At 40.4% G+C, this 19,393-nt stretch overlaps 1 protein-coding gene across 6 annotated transcripts in view; it reads right to left on the bottom strand.

Annotated features, from left to right (window-relative positions):
* PTPRQ (protein tyrosine phosphatase receptor type Q) overlaps positions 1–19,393 on the bottom strand; it is a 232,032-nt gene that overhangs the window by 93,684 nt on the left and 118,955 nt on the right. For all 6 annotated transcript variants that reach the window (XR_009461626.1, XM_019494047.2, XM_059726123.1 and 3 more), the window contains exons 38-43: positions 14,633–14,801; positions 13,851–14,144; positions 13,398–13,673; positions 7,446–7,597; positions 5,079–5,220; positions 3,348–3,617 (exon numbers count right to left, since the gene is read on the bottom strand). Coding sequence is in view for 5 of the 6 variants with exons in the window: in XM_019494047.2 (XP_019349592.1) it covers positions 3,348–3,617; positions 5,079–5,220; positions 7,446–7,597; positions 13,398–13,673; positions 13,851–14,144; positions 14,633–14,801 (1,303 nt within the window). In the remaining variant the exon portion in view is untranslated. The remainder of the gene's footprint in view (positions 1–3,347; positions 3,618–5,078; positions 5,221–7,445; positions 7,598–13,397; positions 13,674–13,850; positions 14,145–14,632; positions 14,802–19,393) is intronic.

Genomic DNA, 19,393 nt, shown 5'->3' with positions numbered 1-19,393 from the left:
CAAACCTTATCTTTGACACCCTTGGCATATATTAATAAAAATATTTCATTAATATTATTAATAAAATCAAAATTAGTTTTAAAAAACCACATCTCCAAGTAAAAATATTTGTAATGTAGGGTCCCTCTAGACTGTCTTCCCCAGCCCAGGATGCATTCATAGCATCTCCAAAACCTCTCCAGACCCTTTCTTTAGGGTACCATTGATTGGCTGCAACCTAATAATCTTCAGCTGATCCCAACATAAAACAGTTCAATACAAGTCCAACAGCCAACCTTCCCTGACCCAGAGGCTTCCTTGCCAGAGCTCCCTGTTCCTAGGTTTTCCACAGTCCTTTAACAGGCTATCTGTTTGGAAGCCCTCCTGGTCCAGAGGTTCCCACAGAGGCCAACCTACACTTCCTGTTACTTTGTCCCAAACAAGTTGTCTAAGCCTTTATAACAGTCAAGTGCTCCTCAGTTTAGTCTGACAACTTGTAAGCTACTAACCATGGATCTATTCCAAACATGATTCTGTCTCAGAATTGAGTGAGCCATTATCCTGGCCTCTGGCTTTTTGAAGAGCCTTGTATTCAACAATGTTCTGAAGCGTACACTTACCAGTCTACCAACCCCTTTTCAAACCAGCATTTAAGTTCACATGTCACTTTGATCTTAAGTGGTATTAAATGTAAAGGGACTAAAGCATATGCTTAAAGTTTAGCCAGTTTGCTGTTTAGATAGGGTTAGGTACAGTCATCTCTAATGACTTCACTGAGATGGGAGTCTAGTGGGAACATTTCTATTGACCCGAGTATGACTTAGACTGAACCTGAAAAGGACATCTGTAAATATGTAAATCTATACTTTGATACTTTCTAATATTTTCCAAATTTATAACTATGATCTAATTGTAAGCATCTAATATATTGTAAAACTGGCCATTTGACCAACATAGCTCTTTATTCCATTTCAAACTAATTTCAGTAGCCATCCCAATATATGCGAATATAGTCATTCATAGGTACTTGCTGAATAGTTTGGACAAAATTTTCAATTTATGGCCTGTATAGGGTTTGCTAAATTCAAATATTCACTATTCGTCATTTAGAACATGTCTTCTAAGTCATTTGGAAGTGTCATCTCCCTTGAAATATCTGCATATGTAGTTGTAGGAAACGACTGATAACAAATAATAAAGGAGCAAATATTCTTGTTTAGATATAAATACGCTTGTTCTCATAGGAATGTGTATACTATTACAATGGACAGACATGCCCCCAAACATTCATGAGAGCAAAATAAAATGCTCTTAAGCAGGGGAACACAAAGACTTCTAAAGCCTAGTCAAACAGAACAGCCAATCAGAATATGAATGAAATTTCATGAGGACACTTCTAGCAATAGTCTTCCAGCTGTGCTATCCCATTATCTGCTCTTTCCTCATTCAAGGCTTATTAAAGATATCCCATATCACAGTCTCCCAGAAAAATTTTAATTCAAAGAATAAAGTCATCCAACATTTTAAGTTCCTCAAAAAGAAAAATAGGTAGAGTTAGTTCCCAGGTCTATACAAATGAAAGAGGACAGAATACAGATAAACGTTGTATTTCTGGCAAAATCTCTCTCTTTCTCTTCCTGAGCCCCTTCCCAGTGTTTGTCTTGGATTAAAATCTTTCCAAAATTTTTAAAACTATTAATTACTGGAAGGTTTCTGGCAAAAAGTAGAAAAAATCCACTTCTTTCATATTTAGGCAAAAATTACCAGGGTACTTGCATTCCCAAAACATTTGACAAGTTCTGCTGACTTAAAACTTATTAAAAATGTTACTTCATATAATGCTTTTGAATATTTCCAAGGAAGTAATGTAAACAATAGATGTATATTGCTGTCTGCAGCTTACAGAGTGCTTCTTTGAAAAAAAAGTAGTTTGTAGATTTATACTGATTGAGAATTAAGTGATGAGCCTTTACAAGGGGGAAGGGCTGACCTAGACCAAAGGTTTAACACCACATCTCCTACCTCCAGAAGAGTAGGCGATTCTGAATAGGAGGGGCAGAAATTTTCCCTCTCCCCTCCTACCCAGATCAGTGTATAACCTAATGGTTATTGCACTTTCTTGGAGGTGGGAAATACAGATTTGAATCTCCATCATGCTGAAATTCAAGAAAATTAAATGAAGACTTCCTACTTCCTAATGTATAGGCTATAGTATAGATACAGAAGATGGACAACAACATCACAACAACTGGCTGTATTGTTAAAATAAAGTAACTGTGATTGTGTGGGGTCTGATCCTGCTGATGTTAGCAAGCCCTATAGGGACTTAGATGTAGATTCAAGATAGACATCAGGAGGCACTACTTCACAGTCAGGGCGGCCAGGATCCAGAACCAACTTCCAAGGGAAGTGGTGCTCACTCCTACCCTGGGGGTCTTTAAAAGGAGGCTAGATAATTACCTAGCTGGGACTGTTTGACCCCAGCATTAATTCCTGCCCATGGCAGGGGGTAGGACTTGATAATCTGCTCAGGTCCCTTTTGACCCTACTAACTATGAAACTAACTATGAAACTATGCCACGTGGCTTAGTTTCTAGATCCAAACTGGCAGCTGACAGACTTGACGTTTTGCTGCTGGCACTCAGGCAGTTCTAGGCAAGTACAGAACTGCAAGCACAGGTGACTTGGGATCTTTCAGATTGAACAGGAAGGCATCTAATGAGCTACTGATCCTTCCACAGTTAGGCAGCCATTCAACAGGCAATTTTTGAGGTACCTGGTTCCTGTTCAGGTGCCTAGTATCTTTTTGGATCTGGCATGCTTTTCCTACTAAAAAAATCCTACTCATTTGTCAGTTATAAAGAACATTTGGGGATGTTAAATGATTTTATTTATAACTTCTATTGTTGAAATTCCAATAAGTCACAGTATGGAATAATTAACATTAAAATACAAGACATTATTTGCTGAAATACCTCCCTTTCAGGTAGAACTGTCAGAATGAGAGTATTAAATGAGGTGAAACTATACCTGATCTAACTATGAGCTAATTAATACTGGGATTGGATTATAGGATAACATATGAAAACAAGACCTAGCATGGCAAATGCTTACTTTTTTATCTTTAAGTCCTACTGGGCAATTAAATTATACTCCCCACCCCTTGGACTCAGAGCTAAGGGCACTTTAAGATGGGGATGGATGAATGGGCCCTGTTTTTCACCATATTAAACTGTGAATTAAACTCTGATTATGTTTTGTTAAGGGAAGACTCAGCTGCTGCAGTAAATGCAAGGAAGGCATCAAAGGTCTGAATAATTTAATTCCATTTAAATTAAACAACATGTGAACTGAATAAAAATGGTTACCTCTTTCTGGAAATGTGCTGGCATTACAGATCTGCTCTTCTCCTTCACCAGCAGATGTTGCAGCTCTTATTTTAAATTGGTAAGAAACATTTGACATCAGATGTCTGACAGTGTGCACCATGTCATAAAAAGAAAAGTTTGTAGAATTTCCTTCAGAACTTATGATGTAATGTGTAATGATGCCATTTGACTTGGAAGGTGGGTCCCACTGCACTAGAACTGACTGCCAACTAGTTGCAGTACACTGAACATTCTGGACAATATCTGGAACTTAAAAAGTTACACAGGCACCAAAAGGTTAACATTGTCACACACTTAACAGGGTAATCACATTACAATATAATTAGAGAAGGCGGCGCAATACTTATAATAAGGATTGGGCATTCTGATGACAGACAAATTGATACTGTAATAAAAACACACTATATCTTATTTGAAAAATGTCTTCGATGGTACTTACTAGAGGCTTTCTTCCCAGCAACTATGAACATGACTGAAACAAGGCTTGAAATGGAAACAGTGATAGCACATTAGGCTCCCTGAAACCAGCTATGTGCACTTTACTCTCTTGTCCTCCCTTACACTCCCTTAGCCTGATTTCTCTTCAATGCTGTACTACACCTGCAATCGGTATAGTAAGACTATCTCCTCCTCTGGAGTTACAAAAAGTTTCTATATTGCCCCCAACTCTTTGCATTCTCTACTGCATGAGTTCTTTTTAAGGCTCAGGTATAGCTTATGAAATGTAATAGGTAAAAACAATATCACACATTGAAAATGAAAAACAGCAGAAACAACTGGTTAAATTCCCCTAGGGAAGTTAGATTGCTGGATTTCCAAAGTAAGAGAGAAGAAAAAACAGTGAAAGTTTCTTTTCTCTCTCCCCTGACATCATGTCCAACAATAAGGAAAAGACTAGCTCTGATGTACAGGAAAAGGAGAAAAAGATACTAAGGCTCTCCCTGTGCCATCAGAGTTCTAGAAACAAGGTAACATTTGCAGGTGGGGGGATTTTTTTTTTTAGCAGGTGATTAATTAAGTTCAGTTATAGTTGTCTTCCCAGTTAATCAGGAAGAGCAAAATGGGACAAAATAGGAAGTTTAATTAATGACTGTCTTCCCCCCACCCCAAAGCAAGTGATCAGAATAGTTTAAAAGATTGGATTGATTACAAGATTTTTTTTTAAAGCAGCACCTAATTTATTTGCCAGCTCTACAGCCAGCTGCTGGGGGTACTGCTTGAAATGGTGGTTTCTTAATGCTCCAAAGTATCATTTTGTACATCATTTTGGTCTTCAAGTATTATATTTATATTACTTATGGTGTTACCAAAAGATTTATAATAGCCATGTAAGCCTCTCTTTTCAGTAGAGAACGCCTTCTATTTCCAGATTTCCACTGCCAGCTTTCAAACTGGTGAGATAATTATTATATGCCAGGGGGGGTATAATGGGGTGGACCACTCCAGACATGTTCCATTTCTATATTTTGCCTCTAGAGTATCTACTGTTTGCCCCTGATGGAAACAGGATGCTAGGCTGGACAGGTCAGTGGTCTGACCCAGTCTAACACCAGGCATATTGGGTACAATAAGAATGTCAACAGAGAAATGAAAATGAGATAACTTTATGGTGCATTCAATTTGGAGAGTAAAAGGAAGAACACTGTTCAGTTATAAAAGGAAATCTGCAAAGAAAAAATTGAAGTTAATAAAAAAGAAATGTGTTCTAACCTGATTCCTTTGTTGTGAATTTGATGATGTTACTGAACTGATTGCCATTTCCAACTTTTGTAAAGGCTGAAATACTGATAAAATAAGTGCTGAATGGCTCCAATCCAACAAGGTTTGCCTCATTTTGTGAACCTGAAACATTCTTTCAGGAGAAGAAAACATTTGTTACTAGAAAAGTAGTACAAACCCTGTACCTACTGACATCAATGAGAATATTAGTACTGCACTCTTTCTTCTCCAATAGTCTGTTATCACCTTAAAGAGCTAAGGCAAAGCAAAGTTCTTTATCCTGATACGCATTATGTGTATGAACACATACAATATTTTGATACAAGAATGCACATTTCATTTACTTGTTCAAGAATTCATTTCTTTTCATTTTTTTCAGAAATACCAAGATAAATATCAGAAGAAAGGAGAGACCAAGAGCTTCTCTAAAATGCAGCAGTCAAGAAGCAGTAATTGTATTTGTCTGCTTCTTTCCTTGTTTCTGAGGGACTGCTTAGTGTACACTCAAATTTTTTAGTAAAACAACCCACCTAGCAGATCATTTACTGCTAGAAAACACAGCTTCTTCCCTCCTTACACTTCCTTCCATTTGTGAGGAAGATCTGTCAAAGCAAGCCATTAAATTGAATAGTACATATGCACAGTGAGACAGAAACATATCTTCTGATAACTGTATCTTGCCATTTCTAAAACTATATAAAAAAAAGAAATCTCAAAAAGGTTAATCAAATGCACCTTTTTTGTTCCAAAATATAATGCATGTTTGTACCCATCTGCAGTATCATGGTAAAGGATTTGACCTTGAGAGCTGATGGCACAGCCACTCCACAATACTACCCCCAGTCTCTCTCCATTCTGTGCTACCTGCATCACAACTACATCTCAGAGAATGGGCAGGACACCCATTTGGTGGCAGTTTCTAGCACTGACTTGGTGCCAGTCTAGAGAGTCATTTTTGGCTAACTTTTGGCCTTCCTCTTCTCATCCCCTTCTCTCCTCTTCAAGAAGTAGAGAAGAGAGAGGTAGTTAGCCATGTTAGTCTGAAGTCAAGAAGAAAGCAGGGCAAGGCAGCACCTTGGAGACTAACTCATTCAGAAAGGCATAATGCTTTAGGTGACAGCCTACTTCTATCTTGAAGCTCCTGATGAGATAGAAGTAGGCTGTCATCTATGAAAGCGTATGCATTTCTGAACAAGTTAGTCTCTAAGGTGCCACCCTGCCCTGCCTTCTATGAGAATCAGAGTAAAAGAGATAACTGTAATAGATTTTCTGTTATCTGAGACAAAATAATATTTTAGAGGGATAGGGCAGGACACGTAAAAATACAGGCTGTCTCAAAAGAGCAGCTACTTCTGTGACACTCATAGCCACCTATAGATATACATTCAGAAATCTGTGTTAGAGCTGCTCAATTCCAGCACGAAAGCAGGTGCAGGTTTGTCAAAATAAATCTGTTATAGGGTGCAGCTGCAATGTCCCTTCATGCATGGCTCTGCCTGTCCCACTGCTGCAAGTCATCAATGAAGTGTGATGGTCTCTGATAGAGGCTATCTGATCGTCTCTATCAAATCTAAATCTGCCTGCTGTCTCATGATGCACGTGATGTGCAAGCCATTCTGGACTGACCCTGAGCACTGGATCTGGCACTCAGGGCTAGTCTGTGGACCCAATCTGCATTGGCCTCAGATGCAGCATGTATGTAGTGTGTAAAGCTGATGTGTGCTGCCTGTGGTGCATGGGTCTTGTCCAAGACCCACAGGAAGCAAGGCAGCACCGCAGCTCCATGAGTTGGATCTGACCAATGGACAGAATCTTTGACACTCCTAAGTTCAAATATACTCATTACTTTGTTCACTTAAAGTTTTATTTTGGCTGAAAGATGCCATTACAAAAGCAATCCTCTAGAGTTTCTATCCATTTTGCAAGTCAATTTAAAATCCTTTTTTTTCCTTTTTTTTTTGTTTTTGTTTGTTTTTTAGGTAATTCAGAAATGCTTGAATAGTAAACAAAGGAAGTGAAGAATCATAAAATGGGGCCATTTTTTGTTTTTGTTTTTTCCCTAATATCAAACTCAGGGTATGAAATATTGGCTGAGGGCAAAGCAAATAAATATCATGATTACAATTAATGAAATGCTGAATGTTCAAAAAAATAAAAATCCTAATAATTTTTACCTTATCATTTTATCTTAATTTTCTTTTTTAATAAATTGCATGTGTCAGTTCATACACCTTTTATTAATACATAGCTAGACATTTAAAATATCATATTTTATTCTTGAGATATGAGTCAGATAGTCAGAAATCTAATATGTATTTTTCCAAATTACCAAAACCCAACTAAATGTTGCAAACATACCTGAAAAAATAGGTTTTCATTATTGCCTTGGTGAATCTTGAAAGTATATCTCTTAATAACACCATTTGGCTGAGGACTTGGATTCCACTTTAGCCACACAGAATCTGCTGTGTAGTTGACAATAGTCAAATTCTGAGGAGGCGCTAATGGAACTGAGAGAGGACATGCTAATTAGCTCAAATACATTTTTCCAATTTAGGCAAATACAAACAAGCAATGCAGATTTATAAATATCCATATCTACATTTACAGAACCTATATTATGTTACTATTTTAATAAAGGTCTTACAATTTTTGTGAAGTCTAAGTAGGAAGAGCTAGTCTTTCCTGTCTTCCTGTTGATGTTGTACCTCATTTAAACAAACATTTTTTTCAAAACCGGTGAAGTACACACATTTGGTAAGAAAACAAAACAGACAAACTTACCAGGAAATGTTTATATTTGCTACTTAAAGTTGCCTGCACTATGGCAGCATGAGATGTATAATTTGAAACAAAGAAAGACATAGAAAAAGTTTCTAGGAGGTTAGGAATATTTTAGGGGGGTCTAAGAAATATTTTCCTTGTTTTTGTTTTGTTTTCCTGCGCAAGGCAGATGTGGATATTGGTTGGTTTATTTTGAAAATCCTTGGGTTATAATGCCTTCCAAAGGCAAAAAGAAATCATTATTTAGGGATAGTTCCACAGTCCTGAATTAGCCCTGCACTTTTCTACAGTAAAATCTACAAGCAAAGGGTGGAGAAGGAAAACTCAAAAAATATTTCCCCTACAGAATTCCCCTCTTTCACCAGGATGTTGCAGGCTTGGCTACCAAAGAAACTGCAGCACGTCTTGCCTGAACTGCAAGGAGTTTAGAAGATCTGCCAAGGACCTCAGCCGCTTACAGACAGCCCTTGATTTCCACACCACCTCGAGGGCCACCTGAGAACTCTTTCCTGACCTCTAGGAACCCTGCTCCTTACACCATGCTTAGAGCCTTACTTAGAGTTGTGATTTGAGGAGTACAGGGAAGGGAAATAAGTGGTTATCTGTTTAAAAATTGCAAATTCTCTGATTAAACCCCCCCCAAATCCACATTTTTCCACAATTAAAATAAAATGCCGCTATATATATAGGTATCAGTTGAACACAATGTTTTATTGGTATATTTACAATCTTAAAGCTATTTGGAAGCCAACCACTGCCTCAATCACTAGAATAAAATACATTCTAAATACCTACTAATTTTGGCATTAGATTTTCGGTTTTTTATAATGGAAAATCAGAGCTCTCCCTGCCCCCTTCACACACCAGGATGCAGTCCTCCAGCTTCTTGCTGCCATTGTCAGGAGGCTCAGGCAGGGGGGTAGGGGAAGGGAGCCCCCCATCATGAGGACACTCCTCCCCTCCCTTCCCCCCCCCAGCCCTGGGAAGGCCTGGGCAAGGTCTGCATGTCAGGGGGACTCCCAGCCCAGCTCCCCGTCTGGGGAACAAGGCACCCAGCAATGCCTGTTTGCCTGCTGAAATCTACAAATGTGCCAACAATGAATTACGTCAAAAGCTTCATGAAGCTACACTGTTCTGTTAGAAAGAGGAAGCAGTACCACAACATTTCAAAGATGCTTGGTTTGAACAATTACATAAAAAAGAAGGGACTGTGACTGTAGAGGTATCTCCCTGTTGAACTGCCTTGGAAAATTGTCACTCGCATCATGCTCCCTAGGCTGAAATCTCTATCCTGAAAAGACTCTATCCTGAATGTCAATGCAGTTTTCACCCAGGATGATCCACCGTTGATATGATATTTTCAGTGAAGTGACTGCAAGAGACGCGTAGAGAAAAATCAATACCACTGAATATAGCCTTCATCAATCTCACGAAGGCCTTCAACATGGTCAACAGACAGGACCTTTTTGCTGTTGTAAAGAAATTGGTGTAGCCCAGGTGGTACTCAATTTATATACCCCTTCTCCAAATGAAGGGAATGTTAGTGGGGCAGGAGCACTGGGGAGATGTGGCTGCTCAGCTGGGTGCAGCTTTCCTCCTCCCCTATATATAGCAGAGTCAGGACACGTATTGGGACTTAACTATATACAATTTAATAAGAGATAAAGTTAAAATAGGACATATTAACAGAGGATATAGGAACCATAGGCAATATATGTACAAATCAATACAAATACTCTATATACAGGTGAGAGAGCAGGTAATCAGAAAGGGGAGTCTTAGCAAAAGTTATGCATTCTCATACTCTAATAGGGTGCAAGGTTTACAAAGCATGAGGTGCAGAGCCCAAGGTAGAGAAAAGGCAAGCTGCACTAGGGTAATGTTGGTGACCTGGGGCAGAGGGCCCCCCAGAAAGGAAAATGGGAGCACCCTGATGTCCCTGCAGCACCCTACTACCTTACTTAAATAACCCAGTGGGTGGGGCCTTAATCTCTAACCCAATTCCCTTGCCTCCTTCAGGGGTTTCCCAATGGCTTGCCCGGATGAAAGGGCCCCCTCCCCTGTGGGAATTCCCTTCTTGGGCAACTCACACTCCTGGGACCCACAGAGGCTCTCCTTGTCACCTCTTGGAGCATTTCTTCCCTCTTCAGGGCCTCGGGTATTTCGTAGGGCTCTCCCAGCCGGCCTGCTCATGGCCTTGTGCACCATTGTGTGCACCAATGGCCTTGCCTCGTGCAAGCTGTGGGAGACCCAAGCCACTTTGTGCAGTGCTGGAGTCTTGGCCAGCTCCAGGGGCCTCTATGCACTGATCCATGCACCAATGCTGTGTTCCCTCATGGCAGGACTGAAGGATGTGGCTGCTTGCTGTTCCTCATCTGGCGAGTCTCTTCGGGCTCTTCTGGGGCAACCACTCTGTCCTGCTGGCCAGCTCTTCCAGCTCTTCTTAGCCCTCTTCTCAGTCCCTCATTGCAGCCACCCACGTGTTGGGCATGCTGACTTTTTATTCTCTTTGGAGGCTCTGCCCCCAGATTACGAACAGAACAATCAGAGAGAAAGGGGGTTAGTCCCCTCTCTGGTCCGGCTCTTCACTTCACCCCTGGGTAGGAGCAGGGCAAACTTTTCTCCTTGCCTTTCCTGATTGGTGGAGAGTGCCCCACCAATCACTTAAAACCTCTCCGAAGCTGGCGCACTGGGCTGCCGCCTGCAAGCCCACCACATGACCCCCTTCTATGACCAGGTCACACACTGCCTGGACATGGGAGCTGAAGCTGATGTCATCTTTCTGGACTTTAGGAAGGCCATCGACAACAGTTTCGCACCCTATCCTCATTGGGAAGCGAGCAGACTGTGGAGTGGACACCTACACGGTCAGGTGCGTGGCCAACTGGCTTAGGGACCGCACCCAGAGAGTAGTGGTGGATGGTTCCTTCTTGGCCTGGAGGGAGGTGTGCAGCGGGGTCCCACAGGATAGGGTCCTCGGACCGATATTACTTAATATCTTCATCAGCGATTTGGATGAGGGTGTGGAGAGCACCTTCTCCAAGTTCGCTGATGATACCAAGTTATGGGGCAAAGTTAGTACACCAGAGGGGAGGGTGCAGATTCAGGCTGACCTGGACAGGTTGGATCAACTGGCAGAGAGAAATAGGATGCAATTTATTAAAGATAAATGTAAGGTACTCCACCTGGGAAGGAGGAACCCCCAACACACCTACAGGTTGGGGACTGTCCTTCTCAGCAGCTCGGAGGCAGAGAGGGATCTTGGAATCATAATTGACTTCAAGATGAACATGAGCCGGCAGTGTAAGAGGCCATCAACAAGGCCAATCACACCTCGTCATGCATTTGCAGGTGCATGACTAATAGAACAAAGGAGGTGATGCTCCCCCTCTATGCGGCACTGGTCAGGCCGCAGTTGGAGTACTGTGTCCAGTTTTGGGCACCGCACTTCAAGAGGGACGCGGGGAATCTCGAGAGGGTCCAGAGGAGGGCCGCTCCCATTAGTGGCCTTCATGATAGACCCTACAGGGGGAGGTTGAGAGAGCTGAATCTCTTCAGCCTCCACAAGAGACGGCTGAGGGGAGATCTTGTGGCCACCTATAAATTTATTAGGGGAAGTCAATGGGGAATAGGAGAAGCGCTGTTTACTAAGGCGCCCCAGGGAGTGACTAGGAATAATGGGTGTAAACTACTTGAGAGTGGATTTAGGTTAGATATTAGGAAGAAATTTTTCACAGTAAGGGTTGCCAGGATCTGGAATGGGCTTCCAAGAGAGGTGGTGCTATCACCTAGCTTGGAGGTCTTCAAGAGGAGGCTAGATAGTCACCCGGCTGGGGTCATCTGACCTCGGTCCTCTTTCCTGCCAGGGGCAGGGGGTCAGACACGATGATCCATTGTGGTCCCTTCCGACTCTACAATCTATGAATCACACTGGGATGTCCTCCCAAACTGTTGAACATCATTTGCTCATTACATTAAGGTATAAAGGCAACTGTAGTCTATGAAATGAAAGAATCAAATGCCTTTGACATCAACAATGGAGTGAAACAGGGATGTATCTCAGCCCCTGTGCTTTTTAACATCTGCTTTTCATTCCTGCTTCTTCATGCATTAAAGGACAGCAATAATGGCATTTATCTTCAAACCAGACTAGATGGAGGCTTGTTCAACATCATAATGCTTAGAGTGAAAACCAAGGTGAAACAAGATTGGTTCTGAAAGATTTCCTGCTTATGGATAACATGGTCTTGGTTTCCCACAGTGAATCTTCCCTGCAAAATGTCTTGCACAGATTTATGAATCATGCAAGAGCTTCAAGATGGCAATTAGTCTCAAGAAGCCTGCGATTATGTACGAAGGGGTGAAAGAACCAATACCTGACACCACTCTGGAAGATAAATCTCTTGGTGTCAGTGACAGTTTTTGCTACTTGGGATCTACCATCAGCAGAAATTTCAACTTGTTGGGCTATTACAGAAACATGGAAAGAATAGCAGCAAATTATCAGCTAAGGTGAAAGTACGAGTCTACAAGACTTGTGTGCTGTCATCCTTACTTTATGGTTCAGAAACGTGGACTACATATGCTAGGCATATCAAGAAACTGAACAGCTTCCACATGAGATGTCTGTGTAAGATCCTGAAAATAAAGTAGGAAGACAGAATACCTAACACAGAGGTATTGGAATGTGCAGGATTGAGGCACTTAGAAACCACTATAAAAAAGAAAAAAGAAAAAAGTTGCAATGGATCATGTCAGGAGAATGGGAAAAGACTTTATCCCCAAGAGATTTAAAAAGGCTCTGGAAAGTGGAGTTGCCTTCAAAAGTAGTGCCACAATGTGCGCAATAATGATATGAAGTTGTTCAACTTCAATATAGAAAGTTGGGAGGAGTGCATGGTATCCTGTCTGATCTAGAAGGAACACCTGGCACTGGGTGCAGCTCAACATGAAGCAGCTTTAATCCAAAGGATGGAAGCAAAGAGAGAAAGAAGAAAGCAGCATGCTTTCAATTTGGATTCCAACTTAGACAACATAAAGATCTGTGGAACTTGTAACAAACTGTGTCACTCTCAAATAGGGCTTGTCAGCCACAAATGGATTCATCAGGCATCTGACTAGACCTCTCACGTGTACAACATGATCCTATTACTACATCCACCCAGGGTCAACTTAGAGCAGGATATGCCATTTTTAAAGCGCTTTATGTGCCATGAACGTTTGTTCTGTTACAGTTGAAAAGCGCTGTCTTCATGCTTAAAGTGTGTTAAGTGTAACTTTTGTACACAGTCATAGTCTGAGATCAGTGTGAAAAGATATCAGTGTGAGATTGCTGTGTGTAAGTCTACGGGAAACAATCTCACCGTATGTTCTACAGTTCTAATACCTAAGCATAAGATGGACTAAGTAACATTGGTCCAACCATTGTAAAGCTTCATACAGCAGTCAAAAACCCTTCCTTAACCTTCACATCAATTATAAATTTATGTCCAGACTGTAGAGTGCACTCACTTATCTATCACTCACCTGATTCATCTGTGTAAAAGAGAAGTGTAGCATATGGACCAAGACCTTTTATAGTTCTTGCAGCAGCAAAAAAACTGTACAATGTAAATGGCAAAAGATCTTCCAAAATGATGGAATTATTGGAGGTAAAAAAATAATTACTCTTCCCTGGTTCAAGTAAGTTTAAATCATAACTTATTATGATACCACTTGGATGGAGTGGAGGATCCCACGACAACAGAACTGAGGTAGATGAAAGATTTTTAAAAGTTGTGATTATAGGCGCAGATTCTGGGACTGTAACAGAGAATGAGAAAACAAGTTGTTAGTCTACAAAAAGGATTATGGTGAAATGCAATTTTTAGAAATTGGTTAACTTGAAATTCTTAATGCTAGATACAGTACTATTCCCCAGACTCAAATCAATTTTACAAGAAATCAATTAATTTAGAAGTTAGAAAATCCTGAACCTACCATCTTCATCAGTTTTGATGTGCAGACCTGCAGTGTGAATTTCAGAGAGTCCCTTTTCTGTCGCCGGAGTGATTTGCAGAAGATAATCAGTATATTTTTCTAGCTTATCAAAAACCATGCTCGTATTATAGGTAATGAGAGACAGTATCTCACTGTGATTCTGAATATTCCACAAACTCAGAGAAACGTAGAAGAGCACAATGCCATTTGGCTGAGATGGTGGAAGCCAGCTTACATTTATAGCAGTTGAAGAAATATTTTGGTAGGTCAAACTTTCAACCGGACCATCTGGAACTATGGTATGTTATAAACACAAGATAAAGATATCTGTTATTATAATAAAAATAAACAAATGGTAGCTCTCATAAATGTAATCTCTACCATACTATACTTAATATCTTATTACAATCTCTTCATACACATATGAATATAACAACCTTTTTCTGATCACCTACTTTTGGTTACCAAAATATACCACACCTAGAAAGCATTTGCATTTTATTTTGATTACTAAAAGTGACAGCCTTTGTCATGATTTTAGGAAGCTTTCCTCACTGCTTGTACACAGAGAAGAAAAACTGTTTTTCATATTGATTCCTTTGCACTACAAAGGAAAAAAGACTCAAATCATAATGTCCTTTAGGCAAAGGAAAACATTACACTGTGGTAACATTTTTTTTCTTCAAAAAAGGGCATTTATAGTTTAAACTTCTAGTTTAAAGGTCAGGCAAATGAAAAGCTTTGAAGTACATTTTAGAATTTAAAATCAGCTGTTTACTTACTATCTTGATCTGTATACACCTCTATTACGTCACTGGTTTTGTTTCCATTTCCAAAGGCAGTACTTGCAGTTAACCAAAGAGTATAGTAGCTGAATTTTGCCAAGTTGTCTAATACTGCAGACAGAGATTTATTATCAGCACCACTGTCAACATTATAATGGGTGAAATTCTAAAAGAAAGAAAGGATAAAAATATTATTCTTAATTAAAACAAAAGAAAAATAATTTAGTATTTCTTTACCTCCTTTATTTTCTCTATCCACCCAACCACCACTCAGCTATAGGGGCTCACCAAACTGTTAAGAACATTAGCCAATGCTTGGACTCTTTATCATGATGACAGCCCTACAGCTATTTGTTCAATGAAGTCAACTAAATTATTATGTTTTTTCTCCTGTAGGTAGTAGTTATACAGCTGGCACTCTTTCCAGCTTGGCTTTATAGCTAAGCGCTTAATTTCTATTTCTTTTCTTACAAGGAATTCTGTATTATTAATACATATCATATTAAAAGAACAACAAAGACTGTATTAGTTATTCATTATTAATAGATAATAAGGCCATAGGACATCTCTATATTAATTCCTGTTTGAACACGAGCACATATTTCAGGAAAACATCCAATCTCAATTTTAAAATTGCTAAGAATGGAAATCCACCAGAACATTTCATAAATTATTTTAAAATATCCTCAATCTTAAAATTGTCCCTTATTTCTAGTTTGAATTTGTTTAACTGCAGCTTCCATCCATGAATATGTGCAACAAAAATTTTAAGACTGCAACAGGTAAAACTAAATTTTCAATTCTATATGGGCTCCCAGCAGAGGGAGCTCATTTCTTTGCTTGTAATAAACCCTTTTGGAAACAGAAAAAGGTATGGTTTTAGCATTTCACTTAATTCAAGTAAACTCCATGAGTAAAATTCTTTGCCGGTTTAATGGAAGCAGAGCCAATGCAATTCTGTTGTAGTCCAGGATGCAAGGATCCAAGTTAGAGAGCACATAACTGCATGTGCGCATTCAGGACCTGCCCTACAGGTACATCCTGTGCCCCAGCACAGCATGAAGGGGTTCAGACACCAAACACAACCACTCTTCCCCAGCCACTCTCCCTTACGGAGCACATAGCATGTATAACGTGTCAGGACTGATACAAACCTTGTATTTAGGGACAAATGGGATTTGACTCCATGGCAATGAGATTTTTTTTCCCAGAATACTATGAAGTCTCTAGTCCAACCATGTGAGCTCCTCATAAGTCACATCCTACCAGGACCAACATTTCCTTAAAGTAAGACCTAATGTTATATCTATTTTTTTTAATAACAAGAAGGTCCTTCTTTATATCTCCACAACTAGCAGAGTAAATAAATAAGCTTGTATGTGCACGTTTTATGATAAAATACTGTACTGAACTCATAAATTCAATGAAAATACAAAAAAAAATCCCATGTGAAACAACACATTTCTCTTAAAGTGGTACTTTTTGCCAAGTTCCTGTAAGAATTGCCAGTTTTATAAACAAATAATGACAATATCTAGCACAGATATTCAATCATACAAATGATTTTCAACATATAACTGATTTCTTTATTCTTATGCAGACAAGCCTATTTTACTTCCACAAATAACAATAGACTAAATTTCTCATTTGATTTCAATAGCATTTGAATGTCAAAGTCTCAGAACAACTTGAACTCAAGATTATTAGCGCTCACAGAGAATAAAAGTATTTGCAGCACCCATAGCTAAGTCCTCCATAAGAAAGGGGGTGCACATTAGCCATACTTTTGGGCTTGTCTACATTAAAAGAGGACATTAATCCTATGTCTGGGCTAAGGGACACATTATCAAATTTAGACTGAGCCAAACCCTCCTTTCCTAATGTAGATGCAAGCTGACATATTTTTTATTGCCATAACTAATGAATGGCAGTGTTGTGGTGGTGGGTAGCCTTACCTTGCAATAATGCAGGGTGAGGTGCAGCGAATCAGAACTAAGGTGTTTAAATTAGATTTCCTGATATCCAATTTAGGAAGGTAGAGCATCCCTTGTGAACAGGGAAATATTGCTGTATCACACTCCCTTTGGTTTGATGCAAGTTATATGATAATTACCTGACTGGTCAAAGTAAAATTTCAAAGTACTCTACTGAGCACAGCACATACAAACCACTTACCATGAGGTAAATGATTTACTTCTCATCAGATGCTCCACTGTAAGCACCTGTGTGCACCTCTTCCCTCAGGATAATTGGAAGCTAATGCATAGCAGATTTGCCCTCCACCATACCATGGAGCAAAAGTGTACATGGGCAGTTGTGATGGGGTAGGTGAAATATTGTCAGTCTCCATCCTTAGTTATTTTATAGTAACTTGCTCTTGTGCCTGTGTCCTAAGGTTGTATTTTGTGTTTAATAAGAGTTTAATATGCTTTAACTGGATCCAAATCTCATAAAAGGCTTTAAAAGGGTGCCTTTATATTTTCCCAGCTGTTGACTATAGAACATATCAACAAACCAACCTGAAAGTTATAACAAAGGGCCACTTGGTGATTCATTGAAAGGCTATTTAGAAGGGAGATACTCTGACAACCAAAAGACAAGAAATTAGGATTGTTTCAAACACATTAGTTAATAAAATATTAGAAAAACATGCACAGATAATGAAGGGCACGGGTGACCAGGAAGAGCTATGCAGGTGCATACTGCAAAATAATGAAATTTGCAATAATTGTACCCTCAGGATGCAACAGTGTCGGAAGCTTTGCAATTAATTGTGGCTGCAGATGAAAGCAAATTGCTTAGGGTCTCTTGGCAAGCTGATGCTACAGCTGAAAAAAATTCTGTCTCTTCTTCCCTCTTCCATAAATTAAAAAAAAGTTTTGGCACAGCAAAGTATTAGATTATTAAAAGCAGCTAAATTTAAGTAATTCACACAGGCCATGACGACATAAGCAGAAGGCAATATCCTTCTCACCCCACAAAATAGGATACATTTTCAACTGTGCAATATTATCACTAATATATAGATATCACCATGCTCCTACTCTGCATTGTTTCTTTTCCAGTCTCTCCCCCACTGGGTTAGTCTTCTCTGTACTGCTAGCTCAAGTTAATAGACAAGGGACTTCAACTGAACTAGCCTAGTGAGAATTCAGACACACACACACACACACACACACACATCCCCCCCCCCCCCCCCCCCCCCCAACCGGAGTGACTTGCCTTCTGGACATTTTTCTGTACCTTTCCTTCCAAACTTTTTTGGAAGTTCTGGGACAACTTTTTGCCCCTCCAGATCTCATTGGTTATAGTGGTGTTTGATGATTCATTACAATGCACCACCTCTGCTTGTGTTCCATGTCTGCATTCCAGTGGCAGCACTGAGTTCTCTCTCTGAACAGTGACTGGGATCCATAGTCTTTTCCACCTAGCTTCTAGTCTTTCTCCCTCACTTGGAGTAGAAAAGGTGGCTGGTAAGAAGCCAAATGCCCAGGTTCCAGAGGCTCAACCTTGCTCCCGCTTAACTCTTGGACCTTCTGCCTAGTACAGGTGTGTGAAGCAGGCCCTATTCAATTCGGATTCGGCTCGGATTAGGGACAGCGATTTGATTCGTTGATTTGGATCACTGTTCCTGATTTAATTCAGCCAAATCCGAATCTGAAGATTCAATGCTGATTCACAGAATCAGCAATTCGGACATAGACACATCTTTAAAAGTTTTTTCTATATACCTTGAGGTAGCAGGCGTGGCTTGTGATTGCTGCAATGCTGGGGTGCATGAAGTGTCCCACAGGAGTGTGGGGGGCTCTCCATGTGCTCAGCAGTGAACCCGGAAGTGGACTGGAAATACTTCCAGTCCACTTCCGGGTCTGCTGGGGAGCATGCTGTGGGGCCCCCCTGTGCCTCACTGGCTCAGCGATGGGCCACAGGGGGACCCCCAGGTGCTCCCCCAAACCCAGGAGGCACCAGTCACCAAGCTGGGAGGGAGTGGGGGCCCCGCAGCAGACCTAGAAATGGACTGGAAGTGCTTCTGGTCCACTTCTGGGGCTGCTGCCGAGTGGACAGCAGCTTCTGGTCCACCCGGAAGTGCTTCCAGTCCACCCCATGCTCCTGTGGGATGTTCCATGAGCCCCAGCATCTCAGCTTTCATGAGCCCCTGCTATCTAGAGGTATGTAGAACAAACATTTAAAGCTGTCTCGATGTCCGAATCTCCGAATCTCTCTGAATCAATTTGGAGGGTTCTGATTCAATTCAGAGAGATTAAAGGGTCCTCTGATTTGATTCAGATTTGGAGAATAGGGCCAAATCTCCGCCAAATTGAATCAGGGACCAAAGCTTCGTTCAGCCCTGCTGCCTAGGCTGGAAGGGCAGGCTGGCTGGTGTGCCCTTAATCACTGTCCTTATTCAGGAAATCTTTCTCTGTATGTAAATGTATTGAGGTAGTGATGCTGAAATAAAATTGTGTATCAACCCCTTCCCCTCAAGCAGACACATAGCACTCATGGAAACAAAGGGAATGAATTTATTAAAATCTAAGAATACAATATGACAGCTTTATGCATTTAATTGTGCAACAGCAACTAATCACTGTCAGCAGATTTAATCTTTCTACTATGCACCAATGAAAAATATTTTCAGAGCAGCTGTTTTAAGACTTAAGCAGCTCAACAGTGAAAACTATCTTTCTGCTTTAAACAGTGAAAGCCAGTAGCAGTCCACTTCTGGCATAGGGAGTGATGCACACTAGTGGTGCAGTG

This window comes from Alligator mississippiensis, chromosome 4 (assembly GCF_030867095.1).
Source record: "Alligator mississippiensis isolate rAllMis1 chromosome 4, rAllMis1, whole genome shotgun sequence".
Classification (NCBI taxonomy): domain Eukaryota; kingdom Metazoa; phylum Chordata; order Crocodylia; family Alligatoridae; genus Alligator; species Alligator mississippiensis.
Note: the sequence above shows the minus strand (reverse complement) of the source record. Positions and strands in the feature narration are given on the sequence as shown.